A 23,360-nucleotide genomic window follows, 5' to 3' on the forward strand; every position below is an offset into this window, starting at 1 on the left:
CGTGGTTCCAAGTCCCAATATCCAGGGAAGTAACTCATTGTCTTTGCTTTGGTCATGCACTCCTTTCTGGGCCAATCAATGAACTATTGCTCCGGAGATAGGTTCCTAGTAGAAACCTTATGTATGGAGCTGGAATGGGGGACATTTCTTAGAAGGTACAATGCCTAGAAGGAGGAGAATTCCACTAGAGTTACCATTTCAAATGTTGTAATTTAAGAACATAATTAAGAAATTCAAGGTCTCCTTTGGGAGAAATTATAACTGACATTAAATGAATACGGAAGGGCAGACTTGTGTTATGTCCTTTAGTGTTATCATACTGCTTTGCTTAGCAATTTGGTGATTTCCATTTCTTGCTCCTACTTTACTTTTTCCAACAACAATCCAGGCTTCTATTGATTACTTTATTAGGATACTGGAACAACATAGATTTGGCTTTGACACTGAAGGATCAAATGAATTTTATAAACAATTCTACTGCCAAATCATTTGAGCAGTGTTAGGAAATCTCAGGCTGCTTGCTGCTTTGGGTCGAAAGTCCCAAAGATAGCTGTTAAAATGGAACTATTACACAGACCGAACAACATGTTAATGTAGTCTCAGCTATTAATATTTTATTTGAAAATCTGGATAATAAATAATCATAGAATGCTTAAGGTGAATGTGACTGGAAATCTTGAAATCTAATTACTTTTTTTTTTTTTTTTTTTTTTTTTTTTTACAGTTGGGGGAAACTATGGTCTGGAGATAAGGCCCCAGACCTAGTCTGTGGCAGATCTGGTTCGGGACTTATCTCAAGAACCCCACTTCAGTGATCTCATTAGTCTTTATTTTTCATTCCTTCTCATTGTTTTCACTAAATGAATTAACCAGCTACCCAAAAATAACATAAGGATGGGACAGAATCAAATAAGTTTTTGTAGAAAAAGAGGAGAAGGGAAACTTTGGGTTATAGATATTGTCTTGTACTGGTCAATATCTGTAGTGAGAAATATGGAGCAGATAAACTCTGCACAGAGTACTGGGTACATGGGCAAAGTGGAGAAAGCAGATGGATTTAGCATGAGAGCCTTTCTAGGAGCCTGAATGGGGGAGGAAGGAGGTCTCAGGGGAAGGAAGGGCTTAAAAAGAACACCTAAAAACAAACGAAAGAGAACAAATACATAAAACCCCACAAGTACACAAAAGTAGAAGTGGGAAAACTGATATAACAATATGTACAGATGAAACATTTTAACATTTTAAATATTAAGAGAATGGCTCATAATTATAGTAACAAATTACAGCATCTCATTAAAATTGGCAAATTTATAGAAACATTTGAATTTAGAAAATTTCCTCAGAAAAGGCAGAAAACCCTGAATACACCAATAATCAAGGTGAGAAAAAGTAGAAGTTTTAAAATTATTACATCAGCAAGGGCTCTAGGCTTGGATAATTTTCTGATAAGTCCTTTAAAACTTTCAAGGACTCTCCTATGCTATATTCTGTTCCAAAAGATGGAAAAAGAGAATACATTTTCCTTTTTCTTTTGAGACAGGCTCCCCACTCTGTCACCCAGGCTGGAGTGCAGTGGTGCAATCATGGCTCACTAAAGCCTTGACCTTCCAGGCTCAAGTGATCCTCCTACCTCAGCCTTCCAAGTAGCTGGGACTACAGGCACACACCACTAATCCTAGCCACATTTTGTTTTCTGTTTTTTGTAGAGATGAGGTCTCATTATGTTGCCCAGGCTGGTCTTGAACTCCTGAGCTCAAGTGATCCTCCCTCCTTGGCCTCCTAAAATGTTGGAATTACAGACATGAACCACTTCATCTGGCCCATTTTTCTCTTTATTTGCATTATTCTGAAACAGTAAACTGACCCAGATAGTAACTGCATAAAAGAAAGAAAACTGGCCAGGCATGGTGGCTTATGCCTGTAATCCCAGCACTTTGGGAGGCCGAGGTGGGTGGATCACCTGAGGTCAGGAATTTGAGGTCAGCCTGACCAACATGGCGAAACCCCATCTCTACTAAAAATACAAAAATTAGCTGGGTGTGGTGGCGGGTGCTTGTAATCCCAGTTACTCGTGAGGCTGAGACATGAGAATAGCTTGAACCTGGGAGGCGGAGGTTGCAGTGAGCTGAGTTTGAGCCATTGCACTCCAGCCTGGGTGACAGAGCGAGACTCCATCTCAAAAATAAGTAAGTAAATAAATAAATAAATAAATAAATAAATAAATGTAAGGATCTTAACTAAATCACAAGCAAGATGAATTTATAGTGACGTCAGCAAGATGTCTCATATCCCTCCACATATCCCTCCCTCATATCCCACCACCACATCAGGAATTCTGTATCCATCTACAGACAAAGTCTCTCTGCAGGAGACTTGGGATATAGGTAGAAGGTTGTGAAACCCTATTAAAATCCAAGACCTAGGAGGGTTGTTTTGAGAGTACAAACTGACACCCAAATGGAAGATCTGCCAATTGTGCTTCCAGGTTCAAGCCTAGAAATGGCCCTGCTCCCCAAGGAGTTTGGCTACAGCCCTTTTTGGCCTTGAGCCTGCAAATAAAACCAACTGCCAAGGGTTGTAGGTGGAATCAGGCACACTAGTGTCTCAGTGGAGAGGCTTGTCTGCCTGCCAACATCGATCTTGGCAGTGAACTTGAAAGTTGCCCTATGGCTTGTCTCCAGCCACCCTCAGCTGAGGTCCCAACTCAGAGCTAACTATGAAAGAGCCCAGAAGGAGGCTTGCTCATATCTAGCAGCCTGGGAGTCTGAGCCTCCACGAAGGGCTCATCAACCTCTGTACCCCAGCAGATACCAAGGTGCCCACTGTCAGCTCTGGTCCCTCCTGCTGCAGTCAGGGAACTACCCTACCTGTGCAGGGATCTACTGGGAGATACATGCCCTTCTGAGCCAATGAGATGAGCTCTTCAGCCATCATCCTCCAGCAGATCCCAAAAAGGCCCAGTCTCAGCTCTAGTCCCTCCTTCTGTAGTCAGGAAACTAATTTGTGCAGAGACCTTCTGGGAGACACACTCCCATCTGAACCAATGAGGTGGGCTTGCCAGCTGCTGCCCCACGTCAAGTCCTGAAGGGCTCCAGTCTCAGCTCTGGCTCCTCCTGCTGCATTTGGAAACTATCCCATCTGTGCAGAGACTTGCTGGAAAACAAACCCATCTGGGCCACTGGGACCGGCTTCTGAGCTTGTGTCCCTGACCAACTTTCTCACACAGTTCAGGCACATTGTCCCTAAAAACAAAACAAAACAACAGCAACAAAACACTTGTTATAAATATCAGATTTTTTGGTAAGCCTCATGGTAACCACAAAGCAAAAACCTATATTAGATACACTAAAATTAAAAAGTAAGGAATCAAAACATACTACTAGAGAAAATCACTTAAGCCCGACCAAGGGAAGACCACAAGAGAGGAAGAATGGAAGAAGAAAGGATCTACAAATCAACGAGAAAACAAGTAACAAAATGGCAGTAGTAAGTCCTTACCTACCAATAATTACCTTGAATGTAAATAAAATCTACGATTAAGAGACACAGAGTGGCTTGATGGATTTTTTTAAAAAGACCCAGCTACATGCTGCCTACAAGAGACTCATTTTACCTGTAAGGATACACACAGACTGAAAATGAAGGATGGAAAAAGATATTCTATGCAAATGGGCACCATAAAAAGAATAGGAGTAACTATGCTTATATCAGATAAAACAGACTATAAGCCAAATACTGTAAAAGAAACAAGGCCATTATACAGTGATTAAGGGTAAATACAACAAGACTGCATGTGCACGCACACACGCACACACACACGCACCCAACATCAGAGCACCTAAGTGTATAAAGATATATAAAAATTAATATATATTAATTATAATAAAAGATATAATTAATAAAAATATAAATATTAATAGACCTAAAGGGATAAACTGCAATACAATAATAGTAGGGGAATTCAACATCCCATTTTCAGCAATGGACAAATCACCCAGATAGAAAATCAATAAAGAAACATTTGAGTTAAACCATACTCTAAATCAAATGGATCTAACAGACATTTACAGAACATTCCATCCAATAGTTGTAAAATATACATGTTTTTAAACAGCACATGGAACATTCTTGAGAATAGATCATATATGAAGCCACAAAACAAGTCTTAACCAATTTTAAAAAATTGGAAACCTACCAAGTATCTTTCTTGACCATAATGGAATGAAACTAGAAATAAGTAACAGTAGGAACTTTGGAAACTGTACAAATACCTGAAAATTAAACAATATGTTCCTGAATAACCAATGAGTCAAAGAAGAAATTTAAAAGGAGATTTAACAATTTCTTGAGACAAGTGAAAATGGAAATACAACACACCAAAATCTACGGAATACAACAAAAGCACTTCTAAGAGAGAAGTTTAGAACAATAAATGCCTACACCAAAAAAAAAAAAAAAAAAAACACAAATAACCTAATGTTGCATCTCAAGGAACTAGAAAGACAAGAACAAATTCAACTCAAAATTTGAAGAAAAGAAATAATAAAGATCAGAGTAGAAATAAATACAATAGATTTTTTGTTTTTTTTTTATGAAGTCTCGCTGTCTCCCAGGCTGGAGCGCAGTGGCGGGATCTCGGCTCTCTGCAAGCTCCGCCTCCTGGGTTCACGCCATTCTCCTGCCTCAACCTCCGAGTAGCTGGGACTACAGGCACCAGCCACCATGCCCAACTAATTTTTATTTTGTATTTTTGGTAGAGACGGGGTTTCACCGTGTTAGCCAGAATGGTCTCGATCTCCTGACCTTGTGATCCACCTGCCTCGGCCTCCCAAAGTGCTGGGATTACAGGTGTGAGCCACCGTGCCTGGCCGATAGAAATTTTTAAAAGTACAAATGATCAGCAAAATGAAGCGATGTATTTTTGAAATGATAAAATCAATACGCCTTTGGCCAGACTAAGAAAAACAGAGATATGACTGAAAAAAAAAAAAAAACAGAGATGAAAAGGAGACATCATAACTGATACCACAGAAATACAAAAGATCATTAAAGATTGCTATGAAAAATTACATGCCAACAAATTGGAAAACTTAGAATAAATGGATAAATTTCTGGACAAACATAACCTACCAAGATTGAATCATGAAGAATTAGATAACCTGAATAGCCAATGAGTAATGAGATTAAATCAGTAATTAAGTCTCCCATCAAAAAAAAAAAAAGCCCAGGAACTGATGGCTTCATTATGGAATTCTATCAAACATTTAAGGAAGAAGTAATACCTATTCTTCTCAAATTATTCCAAACAATTGAAGTGGCTAGGAATTTTTTCAAACTCATTCTATGAGACTAGCATTACTCCAATTTCAAAACACAAGGACACAACAAAGAAAGAAAACTGCAGACCGATACCCTGATGAACATAGATGTAAAGTCCTCAGCAAAATACTAGCAAACCAAATCAAACAGTGCTCCGAAAGGTCATTCACATTGATTAAATGAAATGCAGGGATGTTTCAAGATACATAAATCAATGTGTGATACATGACAGTAACAGAATGAAGGACAAAAACCATATGATCATCTCAATAGACACAGAGAAAGAATTGGATAAGATTCAACATTCCTTTGTGATAAAAACCCTAAACTAATTAGGTATGAAGGAATGTACCTCAACACAATAAAGGTCATGTATGACAAACCCATAGCTAACATCTTACTAAACTGGGAAAAGTTGAAAGCTTTTCCTCTAAAATTAGGAATACAACAATGATGCCCACTTTCACCACTTGTGTTCAACATAGTACAGGAAGGTCTAGCTAGAGCAATTAGGCAAGAGAAAGAAATAAAAGGCATCCAAGTTTGAAAAGAGGAAGTCAAATTGTCCCTATTTGTAGATGACATGTATACAGAAAACCCTACAGATGCCACCAAAGAACTGTTAGGACCGAAAAACAAATTCAGTAAAGTTGTAGGATACAAAGTCAACCTACACAAATTAGGGTTTCTATATGCCAACACTGAACTATCTGAAAAAGAAATTTAAAAAGCAATCCCATTTAAAATAGCTACAAAAAATAAAATACTTAGGAGTAAATTTAACTAAGGAGATGAAAAATCTCTACAATGAAAATTATTAAACATTGACAGAAGAAGTTGAAAAGGACACAGATAAATGGAAAGACATCCTGTGCTAATGACTTGAAAGAATTAATATTGTTAAAATGTCCATACTACCCCAAGCAATCTAGAGATTCACATGCAATCTCTATCAAAATACCAATGTCATTTTTTATGGATAGAAAAAAATTCTAAAATTTATATGAAACCACACAAAATCCCAAATAGCTAAAGTGGTCTTGAGCATAAAAAAAAAAAGGTTAGGGCACCAAACTACCTGACCTCAAAATGTACTACAAAGCAATAGTAACCAAAACAGGATGGTAATGGTATAAACCAGACACATAGGCCAATGGAGCAGAATAGAGAAACCAGAGATAAACCCATGCATTTACAACAACTTATCTTCGACAAAGTTGCCAAGAACACATAATGAGGAAAGATAAATCTTTTCAATAAATGGTGTTGGGAAAGCTGGGTAATTAGATGCAGAATAATGAAACTAGACCCCTATCTCTCACCATGCACAAAAATCAAATCAAAATGGATTAAAGACTGAAATGTAAGACCTGAAATTGTGAAACTGCTATAAGAAAACACTGGAGAAAATGCTCCAGAACATTGGTCTGGGCAAATATTTTTTTGTGTAAGACCTCAAAAGCAGGCAACCAAAGCAAAAATAGACAATTGGGATTACCTCAAGCTACAAAGCTTTTGCATGGCAAAGGAAACAATCAACATAGTAAAGACATAACCTAAAGGATAGGAGAAAATATTTGCAAATTATGCATCTGACAAGGTGTTAATATGCAGAATATATAAGTAACACAAACAATTCAATAGCAAAAAAAAAAAAAAAAACCCAAATAATCTGATAATTGAAGTGGACAGGAGATCCAAACAGACATTTTTCAAAATAAGACATACAAATGGCAAAGAGATATATGAAAAGGGGCTCAACATAATTGGTCATCAGAGAAATACAAATCAAAACTACAATGAGATATCATCTCACCCCTATTTAAATGGCTTGTATGAAAAAAAAAACAGGAACACATGCTGGCAATGATGTGGCGAAAGAAGAACCCTCATACAGTATTTACAGTATTGGTAGAAATGTAAATTGGTACTTTGGAGAATAGTATGGGGGCTCCCCAAAAAACTAAAAATAGAACTACCCTATGATTCAGCAGTACTGCTACTAAGTATATATCCAAAAGAGGTGAAATCATTAAGAAAACTTTGAAAGGTTTTTTTTTTTGTTCTAAATACAAAATTAAAAAAAAAAAGAAGTGAAATCAGCATGTTGAAGAGGTATCTATCTGTACTCCCATGTTTACTGCAGCACTATTCATAATAGCCAAGATATAGAATCAACCTAAGTACCCATCACCAAATGAATGGATTAAAACATGTGGTACATATACACAATGGAATACTATTCAGCCATAAAAAAGAATGGCATTCTGTCATTTGTGACAACATGGATGAATATGGAGGGCATTATGCTAAACGAAATAAGCTGAGCATAGAATGACAAATACCACATTATCTCACTCTTGGGAATCTAACAAATTTGATCTCTTAGAATTGGAGTAGAATAGTGTCTACCAGAAACTGAGGGGGGGTAGTGGGGAGGAAGAATGATTTCTAGTGTTCTATTGCACAGTAAAGTGAATAGTTAACAATAATTTATTGTGAAAAAAATTATATATAGTCCAAAATAGCTAGAAGAGATAATATTAAATGCTCTAAACACAGGGAAATGAAAATTATTTGTTGTGATGGATTTAATTACCTGATTTGATCATTACACAATGTATACTTGTATCAAAACATCACACTGTACCCATAAATATGTACAATCATTATGTGTCAATGAAAAACAGAATATGACTTTGAAAAGGGAGAATTCAGCAGAACATCAGAAAATAACTTGTAAATAATAACGTGCCTTCACCAAGTTGAAACACATGGGCAAATGTAAGAAAGATACAGGATTAAGAAATCTCATCACAACAATAAGAGAAAAACTTTTCCTTAAGCTATCATACTGTTATCTTGATGGGTGCTATAAAAGCCATTTTATAAAATTCAACACTTATATTTGACTTTTGAAAAGTAAGAACAGAAGGATATTTTATTTATATGATAATGATTGTGAACCCCAAACATCATGATACTTATTGGTGAACAACTAAAGACATATTCATTAAAGTCAGATACAGATGTCTGCTATTGCCACTGTTATTTAGCATTTTGTTGTAGAAGATATGGCTAATGTATTGAAAGAATCATAAATAAAAGATGTAGCTACTGGAAAGGAGGGACAAAATCAACATTATTCTTAGACAATATAATTGTCTAACAAAAAACACAAATGAATCAACGGAAAAACTATTAGACTTAATAGTCTAATAGTTCAGTGAGGTGACTGTTTACAAGATAAATATATAAAAAATGATGCTTTCTTGTAAAATAAGATGTAAAACTCCCCTTCATTATAGCAATAAAAATAAAACTGAGAAATAATTTTTAAAATACTCATTTAAAGAAAACTATAAAACCTTCTTAGAGACATAAAAGTAGTTAGAATAAATGGAGAGGTAAGCCACATTCCCAGTATAGAGATTCAATGTTGTAAAGATGTCAGTATTTCCTAAATTAATCTATAAATTGAAGCCAAGTCTAATTGAAACGCAAGCATCATTGTTTTTCTAGTTGGATAGTAGAGGGATATTAGAGCTTCTAGAATTGCAAATGGACAAGAATAGCTAAGAAAGCTTGAAATGGAAAAAAATAAGAATAATGGGGAACCAGCACCACCAGATTTTTAAAACATTATCAAATGCCAATAATTTAATCATTTACATTGCAAACATTGATAAATATGGAGCAAAATGAAAGGGCCAAAATTAGACTCTTGTATGTACAATATGTGATAAGATTTGCATTTCCAATCAGTGGAGGAAAAATGGGTTAGACAGTAAATAGTGTTGAGATAGCAGGTTAACTTTAGTAAACATAAAAGTTTTACCTCGCATTAAACTCTAAAATAAATGTTAGGTTGATTAAGGCATTAAGTGCTTTAAATTAAACTATAAAACAAGAAAAAGAATATATTAAATTAGTTATATATTGTTGAGTGGCCAAGATTTTCTTAATCATAATACCTGAGTCTAAAACCAGAGGGACAAGATAGATAATACGACTGGAAGAATTTTAAAACATCTGTATGTTATAAAAAAGGAATAAAATAATGGCATTTGCAGCAACCTGGGTGGAATTGGAGACCATTATTCTAAGTGAAGTAACTCAGGAATGGAAAACCAAACATTTGTTCTCACTCGTAAGTGGGAACTAAGCTATGAGGACGCAAAGGCCTAGGAATGATACAATGGACTTTGGGGACTGGGGAGAAAAGGTTTGAGGGTGTGAGGGATAAAATACTACTTATTGGGTAGAGAGTACACTGCTTGGGTGATGGGTGCCCCAAAATCTCAGAAATCACCACTAAAAATCTTATTCATGCAACCAAACGCAACCTGTTCCCCCCAAAACCTATTGAAATAAAAAAAATCTGTATGTCAAAAGCACCATAAATAAAATAAAAGCACAAACAAAGAAACAAGGATAGGTGTGTGGGCTGGGGACTATAGCATTCCACTTCAGTGGGAGACACTGGGAGTCCTTTTTCATATGTCGTGAATTTTAAAAAAATGTTTGAGTGCTGTATCCAAACTATTCTCCATGTATGAATGCCTCCTAAGAACATATTGAGAGACATACATCCAGATTTATATACAAGGGTGTTTAATCTAGTGCTATTTATAATACTGAAAAATCAAAAATGTCTTAAATATATAAAAAGGTCTTGATTGAATGAACAAGAATGCATATGACATGATGGAACACCGTGCTGCCATTAAAAACTGTTTTCCGATAATATTTGATGACAGTAAAATATTCACAACATATTGTTGAAATGTAGAGATATAAAATAATGTATAGGCCGGGCATGGTGGCTCACACCTGTAATCCCAGCACTTTAAGAGGCTGAGGCAGAAGGATCATTTGAGGCCAGGAGTTTGAGATCAGCCTGGCCAAACATAGCAAAACCCTGTCTCTACTAAAAATACAAAAAATTAGTTGGACATGGTGGCACATGCCTGTAATCCTAGCTACTCAGGAGGCCGAGGCATGAGAATCTCTTGAACCCGGGAGGTGGAGGTTGCAGTGAGTCGAGATTGTGCCACTGCACTCCAGCCTGGGCGACAGAGCAAGATTCTGTCTCAAAAAATAAAATAAAATAAAATAATGTATAATACATATATACATATATAAATTTTAATATAGATAGGTCTACAAACCCTTGGAGTCAGATATGTTTCAGAAATCAGAATGTTCTGGTTTTTAGAAGGTGATAGTCCACATATTATATAATACACTGCAGCTAAGATATAAATATTCAGGAAGATAGGGATAAATAAAGACTATAAATAGCCTCACATCTGTTTAGGTCAGCTTTTGCCTCCAAAATGTTTTACCATTTTCAGAGCTTTCTGAATTTTGAAATGAAGGTAAGGGATTGTGGATTATGCATATTAAAAGGATTAGAATAAAGATCTCTAGGGAGGAATATTGGTGATTTTTATTTCCTTCTTTATATGCTCCTGTGTTTTTCAAACCTTTTAATGTGAACATATATTATTTAATTAGAAGTAAGTCCAAAAAATAAAAATAAAAAGTGGAAGAGACACAAGCCTAATTTTGGAAAGGAATATAAAGGCAGTCAAAATTTTACTAAAGTCTTTCAAATACAAACAATTAAAACAAAACCTAAACCACCAAAGTGTAATTATACTGTATCACCTGCAGCAACACTTCCTCTAATGTTTCCTGCATACAGGCTTCTCTTGAGAGTCCGCCTTATGATATCTTGGCAGTCCTTGCCCCCCACCTGCAAAAACTCAGCCTATGCTGTTTCTTGTCTCATTGGCCCCTTTCCTTCCTTGCGTGGGAATGTTTCTCACTTTTTCAATGCCAATCAATCTTTTTCTTCCCCAGGCCATTCAGAAAAGATATAAAATATTTATCACCTTATATTAAATGAAGAAAGATTACAAATTAATAACAACCTTCCACATTAAGAAACTTAGAAAAGAAGAGCAAACTAAACTCAAAGCAGTCAAAAGAAAGGAAATAATAAATATGTGAGCAAGAAAAGCCAGATAATAGAAAAACAACAAAGAACCAAGAAGTCAAAAGTATCTTTTTTGAAAGATCAATAAAATTGACAAATATTTAGCTAAACTAACCAAGAATAAAGAAGAGAAAGTGAAGATTACTAAAATCAGCAATGAAAGAGGGACGTAACTATTTACCTCACCAAAATTTAAAAACTCCTAAGGGAATACTGTGAACAATTATGCCAACAAATTAGATAACGTAGATGAAATGGAAAAAATATTAGAGAGAGATAACTATTGAAACTGACTCAAGAAGAAGCAGAAAATCTGAATAGAGCCATAAGAAGTATGGAGATTTATTCATTAATCAAAAAATTCCCACAAAAGGAATCTTAGTCCCAGATGGCTTCATTGGTGAATTCTAGCAAATTTTTAATGAATAGCACTAGTTTTTCTCAAGCTTTTCTAAAAATAAAAGAGGAATGAACACTTTTCAATCCATTCTGAGACCAGTGTTACCATGATACCAAATGCAGACAAAGACATCACACATACAAAAAACTACAGACCATTATCCCTTATGCACATAGAAACAAAATTCTCAACAAAGTATTATCAAACCAAATGCAGCACCATATAAAAACATTATACACTATGACCAAGTGAATTAATCCCAGGAGTATGAGATTGGTTAAACATATGAATATCAATCAATGTAATATACCATATTAATAGAAAAATAGACAACAACCACATGATCATCTCAACAGATGCTGTCTTAGTCTGTTTGAGCTGCTACAACAAAATACCATAGACTGGGTAGCTTTTAAGCAATAGAAATTTATTTCTCATAGTTCTGGAGGCTGAGAGTCCAAGATCAAGACCCTGGCCGATTCAGTAGCTGATAAAGGCCTGTTTCCTATTTCATAGATGACTTCTCATTGTGTCTTCACATGGTGGAAGGAGGGCATCTTTTATAAGGTCACTAATCCCACTCTTAATACCTTGTCACTTCCTAGTACCATCACTTTGGGGTTTAGGTTTCAACATACGAATTTTAGGGGTACATAAACATTTAGTCCATTGCAGATGCAGAAAACCATTGAAAACATTGATAAATATGAATTAGCAAACTAGGAATAAGAGGAAATTTTCTCAACCTGATAAAAGGCACCTACAAAAAACTCACAGTTAATGTCACACTTAATGGTAAAAGACTGAATGCCTTCTCCCAAAGATCAGGAGAAAGACAAGGACATCTACTCTTACAACTTTTGTTCAGCATTGTATTGGAGGTTCTAGATAGGGCAATCAGACCAGGCAAAGAAAAAAAAAAACCCATCTACATTGGAAAGGAAGAAGTAAAACCGCCTCTATGATTGTGATATGAATTTGTACATAAAAAATTATAAGTAGCTTACCAAAAAACAATTCGAACTAATAGATGAGTTCAGCAAGATTGTAGGATACAAGATCAATATTTAAAAGCTATTGTATTTCTATGAACTAGCAAGAACAATTCAAAAATGAAATCATAAACACATTAAAATTCATTTACAATATTATTAAAAATAAAATACTTAGGAATAAATTCAATAAAAGAAGTGGAAGATTTGTACATTGAAAACTAAAAAACATCGTTAAAAAATTAAATACCTAAATAAATGGAAAGACATCCAGTGTTCATGGATCAGACTTTGGTAAAATGGCAGTACTCATCTAATAAATCAAGAGATTTAACTCAATCCCTATAAAAATCCCAACAGCCTTTTTTAAAAATAGAAATTGACAAGATGATCCTAAAATGTGTATGGAAATTCATGGGACCCAAGCTAGCTAAAACAATCTTGAAAAGGACGAACAAAGCTATAGGACTTATGCTTCCCAAAATCAAGACTTACTACAAAGCTACAGTAATTAAAACAGTGTGATATGGGCATAAAGATATATATCATTGCAAAGAATATATATCTCAATGCAGAGTTGAGAGTCCAGAAATAAATCCAGCCCTCACATATTATGGTCAGTTGGTTCTCAACAAGGTTTCTAAGACCATGCAATGTGGGAAAAGACAATCTTCTTAACAAATGGTGCTGGAAGAACCAATATGCATTTGCAAAGGAATAAATTTGGTTTTTACATCACAACATACACAAAAATTAACTCAAAATGAATTAGAGACTTAACTGTAAACACTAAAACCATAACATACTTAGTAAAAAAAAAATAGGAGTAAATCTTTGTGGCCGTGGATTAGGCAATGGTTTTCTAGATATGAAGCCAAAAACATAAGCAATAAAAGGAAATACTGATAAATTGGACTTCATCAAAATGTAAAACTTTGTGCTTCAGAGGGCACCATCAAAAGACAACCTAAAAATAGGAGAAAATGTTTGCAAATCATACATCTGTTAAGGGTCTAGTATCCAAAATATATAAAGACCTCTTACAACTCAACAATAGTCAAATTACCCAATTTAAAAATGGGCAAAGGATTTGAATGGCCAATAAACACACGAAAAGATACTCAGCATCATTAGTTACTAGGGAAATGCAAATTAAAACCATAATGAGATATTTCTTCATTCCCACTAAGATAGTTATAATCAAAGACAGGGACAACAGCAAGCATTGGTAAGGATGTGGAAAAATTAGAACATTCATACATTGCCATTGGAAATGTAAAATGGTACAGCTGCTTCGGAAAACAGTCTAGCAGTTTCTCAAAAAGTTAAAGATAGGGTTACCACATGACTGAGCAAACTTGCCTCTAAGTATATACCCCCAAAAAACTGAAAATACACATCCACCCAAAAACATGTATGTGAATGTTCATAGCAGCATTACTCATACTACCTAAAAAGTGAAAACAACCCAAATGTCTGGGGCTGATGAATGGGTAAAGAAATGTGGTATATCCATGCTGTGAACTATTATTCAGCCATAAAAAGGAATGAAGTAATACATGCTACAATATGGATGAACCTTGAAAGCATGCTAACTGAAGGAAGACAGACACAAAAGACCGTATATTGCATAATTCCATGTTAATGAAATGTCTGGAATAGAGACAAAGCAGATTGGTGATTGCTGGGGTGGGAAGGGGGAATGGGAAGTGACTACTAATGGGTATGGGGTTTCTTTTGGGGTTGATGAAAATGTTCTGGAATTAGATAATTTGATAGTAGTGATAGTTACACAACTCTATAAATATATTTTAAAATATTGAAGTATACACTTTATAATAAAGTGTATACTTCATAATTTATATGGAAATTGTATCTCAATTTTAAAGTTCAGAAATATATATTTATTAAGCATCTACTGAGCACCAGGCACTGTCTAGGTGCTGGGTTGGCCACCGTGTCTAAGTCCCTAGCTGATATTTTAGACTGGGGATAAAACAGACAGTTATTGATAAACAAGGTAGTACATAATATGCTAAGATAAAAAGTATAAAATATGCTAAGATAAAAAGTATAAAATATGCTAAGAAGCAGGGGAAAGGACAGAGTGATGAGAGAGGTGTGCTGTTTTAGATAGGACCAGGACCGTCAGGAAAGCCTTGCTGATAGGGTGAGAAAAACCTGAGATGTGAAGGGAGTGAGTCTGGAACTCTGAAGGAGGGAACAACAATGAGGCTGGGGTGGGCCTGGGGAGGAGGCTGCTATGGCTGGAGGAAAGTGAATGGATAGGGGGGTGGTGAGATAAGAAAAGGTGTGTGTGTGGGGGAGTGGTGAGTGGCAGCAGTAGCAGGGACTAATTGTGTAGGGCCTTATAAACTGTAAATAAGAACTTTGGTTTGGATTTTGGATTTTGCCTTGGATGCAATGGGAAGCCATTGGATGGTTCTGAGCAGAGGATGAACATAATCTGATTTAGGGCTTGAGAGACCCCTCTGGCTGCTGTAGGAAGAATAGCTAGTAGAGGACAAGGGTGGAAGTGAGGTCATCACCAGTTAGGAGGCCATTCCAAGAATCCAGGCAAGAGGTGGCGGTCACTTAGGCCAGGAAATAAAAGCAGAGTTGGGAAGTGGTCAGATTCTGGGTATGAAGGGATGCCTCTAAATTGCCTCTTGACCCAATACCTGGATCAAGCAACAATTGTCCCAGGGCCACCTGAACTAAAACTAGACCTTCCTTTTAGAAGGCGTGTTTCAGAGGAGTTGGACGAAGACAAAGAGGCTGTGGCTCACACTCATGTGTTAATACTTTTTGAGCCTATCACTTTCCCTCATTGATCTATTGAACATTTGTGTGTTCTTCCGAAATAAGTAGGGCTCGATATCTATCCATGATCCAGAGGCTCCTCCCATTCAAGTCATGCCTGTCCTTTCTTCTGCTTTTATTGGCTGGGTGGGATTCTTTTCAGGTGCCAGATTCCCCATAGGAGCTGGAGAGATTCATGGGGGCTTTGGTGAGAACACCCACCTTTGCTTGTTAACACTTGGCCTATTTCAGTTCCTGATTCTCCAAGCAGTGAGTGCTCTTCCATCCTCCTTCAGGCTCTCATTGCAAAGTGTCTCCCTGTGACCCTGAGCCCACGAATAATCCCTAATCTTGCACCCTGCAGACCCTCTCAGATTATCTGGCCATTAACCACAGGATGCTATTTAAATGGTGTGTCCTGACAGTGTCTCTGGTTTCTGACATACTTCCCTCCCCACCCCGTGGTCTCCAGCCTCTTATAGTCTCTACCAGCAGTTCCCACAAACATACACTGGTTCACAACGTCTCCATTGATTGCTTTTCCTTGTACAGGGATTATGCCTCTAGAACTCAAGAAAATTTGGGTCCACAAGGGCTTGCTTAAGAGTTAATTTCCAATTGCAGTTGTGCAAACATGATTCTTAGACTTCTTCAATTTAGCTAATTCATGTGGGAGGGCACAAGTATGGTTCTCTGCCTGGGACATCTGGTCCTAAATGGTGTATTATCTCTGGAATTATGACATTTCTCATCCTGGAGTGTTTTCATGTTTAGTTCCAAGGTGATGATTTTAATCTGAGGAGCAGCTGAGAACTATGTCTTAGACGGTTGCCCCTGAATGTACCTGTCACAGGGCTGAACTGTCTCAGATTTCATCTCAGAAAAATGATCAAACATACAAAGAAAACCAAAACAAGCAGACAGAAAACACTGTGAGCCTGATATCTAAAAGGAATAAACAGAAAATTAAATCTTTACAGAAGCATCTGCTAAAACGCCAAAAAGGATTCTAACCAAAACTTACAGCAAAACTAAAAAATCCTTTTTCTCTCCAAATACCTGTGATAGCATTGTAGTTGCCTCTCCCACCATTGATCTTGTTCCTCATTGTCTCCAAAGAATTTCCAACTCTCTAAAAGCCCACCATATGTGCCTGTTTCTCTCGCTTCCTGACCCCCAACCCTTGCCTTTCCGGATGGTGCCTCCAGGTCTCTGCTCCATGCATTTCTCTGATCCACACAACCAAAGGCCAGGCCTGTTTGAACAGCAAAGATTTTTTTTTTTTTTTTTTTTTTAGAAACAATAGAAGGAGGCTATAATCATTCAGAAATTAATTTTCCATTCTAATCCTGCTGTAAGAGTTATGTTTCATCATAGTGAACTTTCTCCTATGTTACAGAATGTAGAACTATCTCAATGGGGCAAGGACAAGAAGTACATGCTCGAAAGCTGATTCAGATGTCAATGCAGCAGGTATGTGACAAGAGACTGCTCCTGCTGCAACATTATTGCTAGAAACCCCAAAATCATGGATATTACCACATTCTTCTCGTGATGCTCAATCCTGATTTTTCCATTTTTGCTTATCATTACCTGTGAATTTTAAACCTCAGTCTAGTTTCCTCCTGATATTCCCATGGAAAGCTTATTCCATTTTCTATAGTATATGCTCCATTTTAACTTTACCGATTTTTTGTTTGTTTTATAATTTGGGAGACACACCTTCTGGTTTCTAAGAGTGCAGCTCTAGCAGTCTTGGAATTTCATGATCAATATGAATAGGTAGTACTTAAGGAGTGACAGATTGAGACAGTTAAATTTCCATTTTCAGTTAAAGGCAGACTTTCATTTTTCATTAATGGATCATTTCAGGCAAATAAGGAATATTTAAGGATGCTATGTTTAAATATTGATAATGGTTTTCACTGCAAATTGCAGGCTGAATGGAGTGTTGAGAGAGATTTCCCATCACACCTAATAAATACACAGGACATTAATTTTCTAGAAATGCTCTGTAGATAGCCATTTCAGCTGTAATAAGAAATTATACCATTCATAAAAATAAGATAAGATCTTGGTTTATTTTTAAGCTTTTGATCTCAGAATGTCTGTACAAACTTTGGTGCAGCTTTTCCCTGGGAATTAATGACTAGAGAGGGTTAATGGGCTAAAACTCTGTTGGGTCATCAAATTTTCCAGCTAGTCATTAATTCTCAAATGCCCTAAGCCTCAATCTTTATCGCTTAATTAAATTCAATAATTTATTTAATTTATACATGTATATCTCAAAGCAATTATACATAATTATGTTTACTCGGATCAAGTGTTTCACTCTATTGAGTGATTTGACAGTTTAACTTTGGGCCTTAAATAATTTCTTTAGTTTCTGTGAGTGCGAAACTTTTTAATTTAAATACGGTGTTCACTTTAACTGTCTTTGGAATACTAGCCTTTATAACTTCCATGCTCTGTTTGTCAAAGTGGGGTAAGTATTGATTATATGGCATAATCAGAAAAGAAAACCAGACATGAGCAGGTGCAGCCATGTTGCTGCCTTGAGGGACACCACGTTTAGCATAAAGCTGGCATTGTGGAATGCAGAGTGGGGAACCAGAAAGTAAGTGGGTCCATGATGACACAAACTAATCCTGAATGCTATTTTCCTCTGAAAGCCCAGTTGTATAGATGGCACATCCCCTTTGCTAGTTAAGCCGGTGTGAGTTGTATTTTCACTTACAGTTGAGACGCGGTATATATGCCTTGCCGTGTATTTATCGTGCTCACTATTTTGCAGTTTTATGTGGTTCAAGATAGTTGATTCCTATATAAGGGTGTTAAAATGTCTGGTGAAGAAACTATGTTCTCACAGGGCAGTGATGGTTTTGTGACATATTGTTTAAGGTAGTTTGTTTAATCAAGTACTTATTTAGAAAGTGCTTAATAAGTTATGTGGTTTCAGGAAAGCGTGGAAAGAGAGTGATGATAAAGAATAAAGCTTAGCATTATGGTAGTAAATGTTGCCAAATGTATTGTTTCCAACTTTCATGATATCGTGTATCTTTCCTTGTAACTATGAATAACTGTGAACCAGTCTTCTTGGTTTTGGGGGTGAGTCAGTTCTGATTTACCTTAGGCAGGACAACTTAAGTTACTGATTCCAAAATACCCGTTCCCACCATTAGATGGTGCACACACTGTACTTACACAAGTCTGCCTTCAAGTTTTAATTTCTGTTCCTTTCTGAACCAGAGGTGGCAGAATACAATCATTTTGAACCCACTTGATTCTAAGTAATTAGCTTGTGCCAATTGCAGGATAAATGATTGTATTGACATATAATTTTTAAAAATGTGTTCAAAACAGAGTATTCACATGGTTTTAAAAAAATGTGCACATTTTGTTTTATTAAAATCATAGCAAAAAAGTTACAAGAAATAAATATGAACTCATTTCTGGATGCAGGGTGGTTGGGTATTACTACAAAATTGCCACCTTGGCCTGGAATTCATGGAAGAATTACTAGAGACGCTAATTACCACGGAAGCCAGTGATGATTCTTTCAGAGTATGGATAACTACGGAGCCCCATGATCGATTTCCAATTACATTGCTTCAGGTTTGTTACTAAATGTCTTTTCATTGAGAGTTATAGAAATAAAGATGACATCATTGACATTGTTGAAAGATGGGAACACAACAGGGCTTTTTGGTCCTGTAGAGTCTGGACTGCAAAATCTTATACTATAACACTATAATCATCAAAATCTTGACATCAAGGTTAGACTATAGTAAATATTTCCATAGAAGAGCTCTAAGACTTGGTACTAATTTATTGAGTTTCAGCTCTGATTAATGTACTTACTTTATACAGTGCTGAACTTTGCCCCCACTTTATGTACCATAAGCATATTGTTTTCTGATGTACAGGTTGAGCGTCCTAAATCTGAAAATAGAAACCTGAAATGCTCCAAAATCTGAAACATTCTCAGTGCCAATAGAATGCTCAAAGGAAATGCTCATAGAACAATTTAATGCTAATATTCCAAAATCTGAAAAAATCTGAAATTCAAAACACTTCTAGTCCCAAGCATTTCAGATAAAGGATACTCAGCCTAATATTGCAATTTCTATTTTATTCTTTATAGTGATTTATAGAAACAAAACCACTGTTTTCTTTTCATGACAGACCTCTCTCAAATTCACTAATGAGCCACCCCAAGGTGTACGCGCAGGTTTGAAAAGAACATTTGCTGGAATTAATCAAGACCTTCTGGACATCAGTAATTTACCCATGTGGAAGCCGATGCTTTACACAGTAGCATTTTTACACTCCACTGTGCAGGTAACTGCAGAAAGCAGTTTTCACATTTAGGGGATGGCTGGTAATGTACTGAGGCCCCATTGGAGAGGCTTTTAGGAGGGCGCTATCCATTGCCGCTCTGTCTCCTTGCTCTCTTTTCCTTCGTAACACTTTCCCCACCTGGTATAGTGTATATTTGTTTATGTGTTTTGTGTGTGCCCCCTGCCCCAACCCCCAACCCTGACTATTGGAATGTAAGATTCTCCAGGGTGAAAACTGTCTTTTCGTAACTGCTGACTCTCCTACTGTCACAACAGCACGCAGGGGATTGTCAGAGCGCGATAAATATTTGTAGAATGAGCTAATGGATTATAAAGACAGGAGCTTGTTTTTGAAAGTGCCTGGGCTGGCCAAGAATTTTATGTGCACCATCTCCTGTAATACTAACAACCACATTTCAAGATAGGATTATCACCATCTCAAAGATATTAAGTACTCTTCAAATGTGGTTGACTAGGATTGGCTGAACTAGGATTGGCTGGCTCTGATTTATGTATTGTTTTGACTCTATTTATTATCTGATAGTAAAAGTGGTGGTGATGTTGGAGGAGGAGGAGGAACAGCAGCTTCCTGTCTTTCTCAAGTCATTTGCTGTTTGCTTTTACAGTCTTAGCACTGATGCAGTAATTTAATAATTTTATGATTACCAAGCAACTTGTCTGTTACCATTTTTAAAATTAGTGTTTTGTTCTGCATCTGAATTTTATATTTTGTTCTGTAATTCAAAAGCTATACATTTTCAATGCACTGGATCCATTCCTTGATTTCACAGAGAATTGAAGAGATTCCTTTAAGCCCTACCTGCAGTTCTTTCTTTCTTGAGGCTGGGGTGAAGGACAAAATAAATCAGTTGGTCTATCCCAGGAGTCAGGCTTTCAGCTGTGTATAGTGATGGGCAGAACTTCACATTACCTCTCCCTGCCCTGTCCAAAGATGGAGGGGAACTTAATGCTCATCCCAGAAAATACTGTGTGTATCTACCCCTAATTCATTATCCCTACCACTTTACTAGCTTCCTGGCTGCCCAACAGAGAGGGCTGTGGTGTTTGTCTGCTTCCCAACACTGAGAGAGTTAAAATCAGATTAAATGCTTTGCTGGTGGTTATCTTTACTAAGTTCCATTATGGCCTTTGGATTGTCAATTACAGCTTTCAAGTCACAGAAGCCTATTTCATACATTCTTATCTGGGAATTGTTCGCTTTGCTAGACCTTATCACGCTCTAATACAAATATTGCTTTAACTCTGCTATTTCATTCCCAATTCACAAGTAATGTATTTTATGACTCTGTTCCCAGTAGTGATGATTCAACTCTTCCACTGTGCTTATCATGGAGAGCTGGTTGGGAGTATTTTCCATATGGTTAATGTGGCAACCTGTGTTTTTAGTGGCCATTATCCAAGTGCTAAAGGGAAGAAGAGCAATAGGACCATGGTCCAGCCATGGGGCTAAAGTGCCTTTGCACTTAACACCACATGTGTTTGGGTTAAAACGGAGGAAAAATATTTTCACTGCTAGGGCAGTGAAGTTACCAGTGGAGTGTCCAAGAACAAAAGGTTGAATATCTCTTAAAATCAAATAATAGAGGGCTAGAAATAACACTTCACTGAGAGTCAGGAGGCCTGGACTTTCGTGCTTGCTGTGAAATCAGTTAGCTGAAAGTAGTTAGTTGATCAAGTTATGTCTCTCTCAGGGCTTCTGTTTCCCCATCTGTGCAGTTAGAGGCAGAAGTAGGTGATCTTTCAAGGTTTTTTTTCAATTTCTAAAATTCCTTTGTCCAGTTCTGTGACAATACAATGAGTGTAGGTAATTCTTTTTCATCAATTTCAGAAGTGTTTACTGTGATATTTCCAAAATCTCCTGGGAATTTTAGATGTATGTTTCAGAAATATCACAGAAATGTTTGCTGTGATTTTGCCTAAATATTTTTTTTACTTGGTTAGGATAGGGACAGCTTGATAGAAAAGTCTAAAATTCTTCAGAGACTTGTTGTCTTGGGCCAGAAGCATCAACATCACTTGGGAGCTTGTTGGAGGTGCGTCTCAGATCTCGCCTCAGACTCTCCTGAATCAGTCTGCATTGTACCAAGATACCTACATGATTTGTATGCACCTGAATGTCTGAGACTCAACTGCTATAGGAAGGAATGTTGTGGATTAGATTGTTTCTGACTTAGGTTTCTTTTCTCTCTCTAGTGTTGAGTATAAGAGCCAAACATCTGATTTGTTAATTGATTAATTGAGTCCTCCAAATTAAAACAGGTATCCCTTGCTTTAAACAAACATGTTATATGTACTTTTGTTCTTGCAGAGACAGACTGAAAAAAGAATTAGGCATAGGATCTGAAGCTCCAGAGGGGTTCATGCTGGAGTTCATCCCACATTACAGTGCAGAACCCAGGAGTAAAATAGCCAACTCCCTGCCTGCTCTCCAGTAAAAAATGTAAATTCTCCCATGGAATCCTGGTTTGGGTGGCATTGTGCCATCAGCTTACCCCAGTTCATAGGCATGATATGTGGTTTCTACTTCTGTTGCAGGGAACAAAATGAGTACCTCTCCTTTCCTGGGAGAAGGGGAAGTAGATTTGGCTGGTCAAGGATAACTTGGGCAGAAGAGTGGTGGAGGGCATGGTTTGCTTTATTCTTGAGGTGGGAGCAGGCTTTCCCAGGAGGAGGGTGCCCTGGGTGCTGCCATGGAAACATGCATAGATGCATGAGGCAACGCCGCACTAAGCTGTGCTCCCTGCCACTACCCCTCTCCTCCAGCAACTTACTATCCACACAGGGCAGTAGCAGCTAGCCTGAGAGGGGAAGTTCCTGCTGAAGCCCCCACCCCTGCTGCAGTCCAGTGATGTCTCTGCTTTTGCCAGTGGCCCTTCTGCCCTCCCTATGGGAGCCTTTTATTCCCAGGACCCTGGTGTGTGCCTGGGCTCAGTTTGGCTGCCACTCCCTGAGAATGTTTCAGCATCCTCTTGAAGATTACCTGGGAGGGAAGCTCCTCTCTGGCCTTGGTATTCTGTCTCTACACTTTGCTGGATGGTGTCGCATCCAGCGTAGCATCGTTCTGGGCTTGAGAGCAAGCCCACATTCACCTTTTGGGATTTTAATTTTAAGCACATTTTCCTCCAAAGTCTTAGTCTTTTGAAACTCAATCATTAAACATGTTTAGCCACCTCCTAACACCTCCTGCAGAAGATCAGAATAATGTTCTATGGGTTATTTTTTTCCTATTGATTGTCAACGTGACGCTCTTTGAGGTGTGTATTGGACCGAGTAAATGTCTTAAGCAATGGTCTTCTCAGCCAATTATCTACAATTGTCTTCTCAGCCAATGCCTGGGCCCCAGAACAGGACACTTAAGTCAAAATCCCCAGGAGGCCAAAAGGAAGGAGCTCAGTCTTTTTAAAAACTTCCAAGTGGTCCTGATATGCAGCAAGAATTGAAAATAATGGCCAAATGGCCACAACCCTTAAGGGAAGAGTCTT

At 37.2% G+C, this 23,360-nt stretch overlaps 1 protein-coding gene across 1 annotated transcript in view; it reads left to right on the plus strand.

The window, feature by feature from the left end:
* DNAH8 (dynein axonemal heavy chain 8) overlaps nucleotides 1-23,360 on the plus strand; it is a 393,081-nt gene that overhangs the window by 317,009 nt on the left and 52,712 nt on the right. The window contains exons 83-85 of the mRNA XM_063724765.1: nucleotides 16,917-16,990; nucleotides 18,980-19,132; nucleotides 19,703-19,858. Coding sequence (XP_063580835.1) covers nucleotides 16,917-16,990; nucleotides 18,980-19,132; nucleotides 19,703-19,858 — 383 coding nt within the window. The remainder of the gene's footprint in view (nucleotides 1-16,916; nucleotides 16,991-18,979; nucleotides 19,133-19,702; nucleotides 19,859-23,360) is intronic.

The sequence above is a fragment of the Pongo abelii genome, chromosome 5 (genome assembly GCF_028885655.2).
Source record: "Pongo abelii isolate AG06213 chromosome 5, NHGRI_mPonAbe1-v2.0_pri, whole genome shotgun sequence".
NCBI classification, from domain to species: domain Eukaryota; kingdom Metazoa; phylum Chordata; class Mammalia; order Primates; family Hominidae; genus Pongo; species Pongo abelii.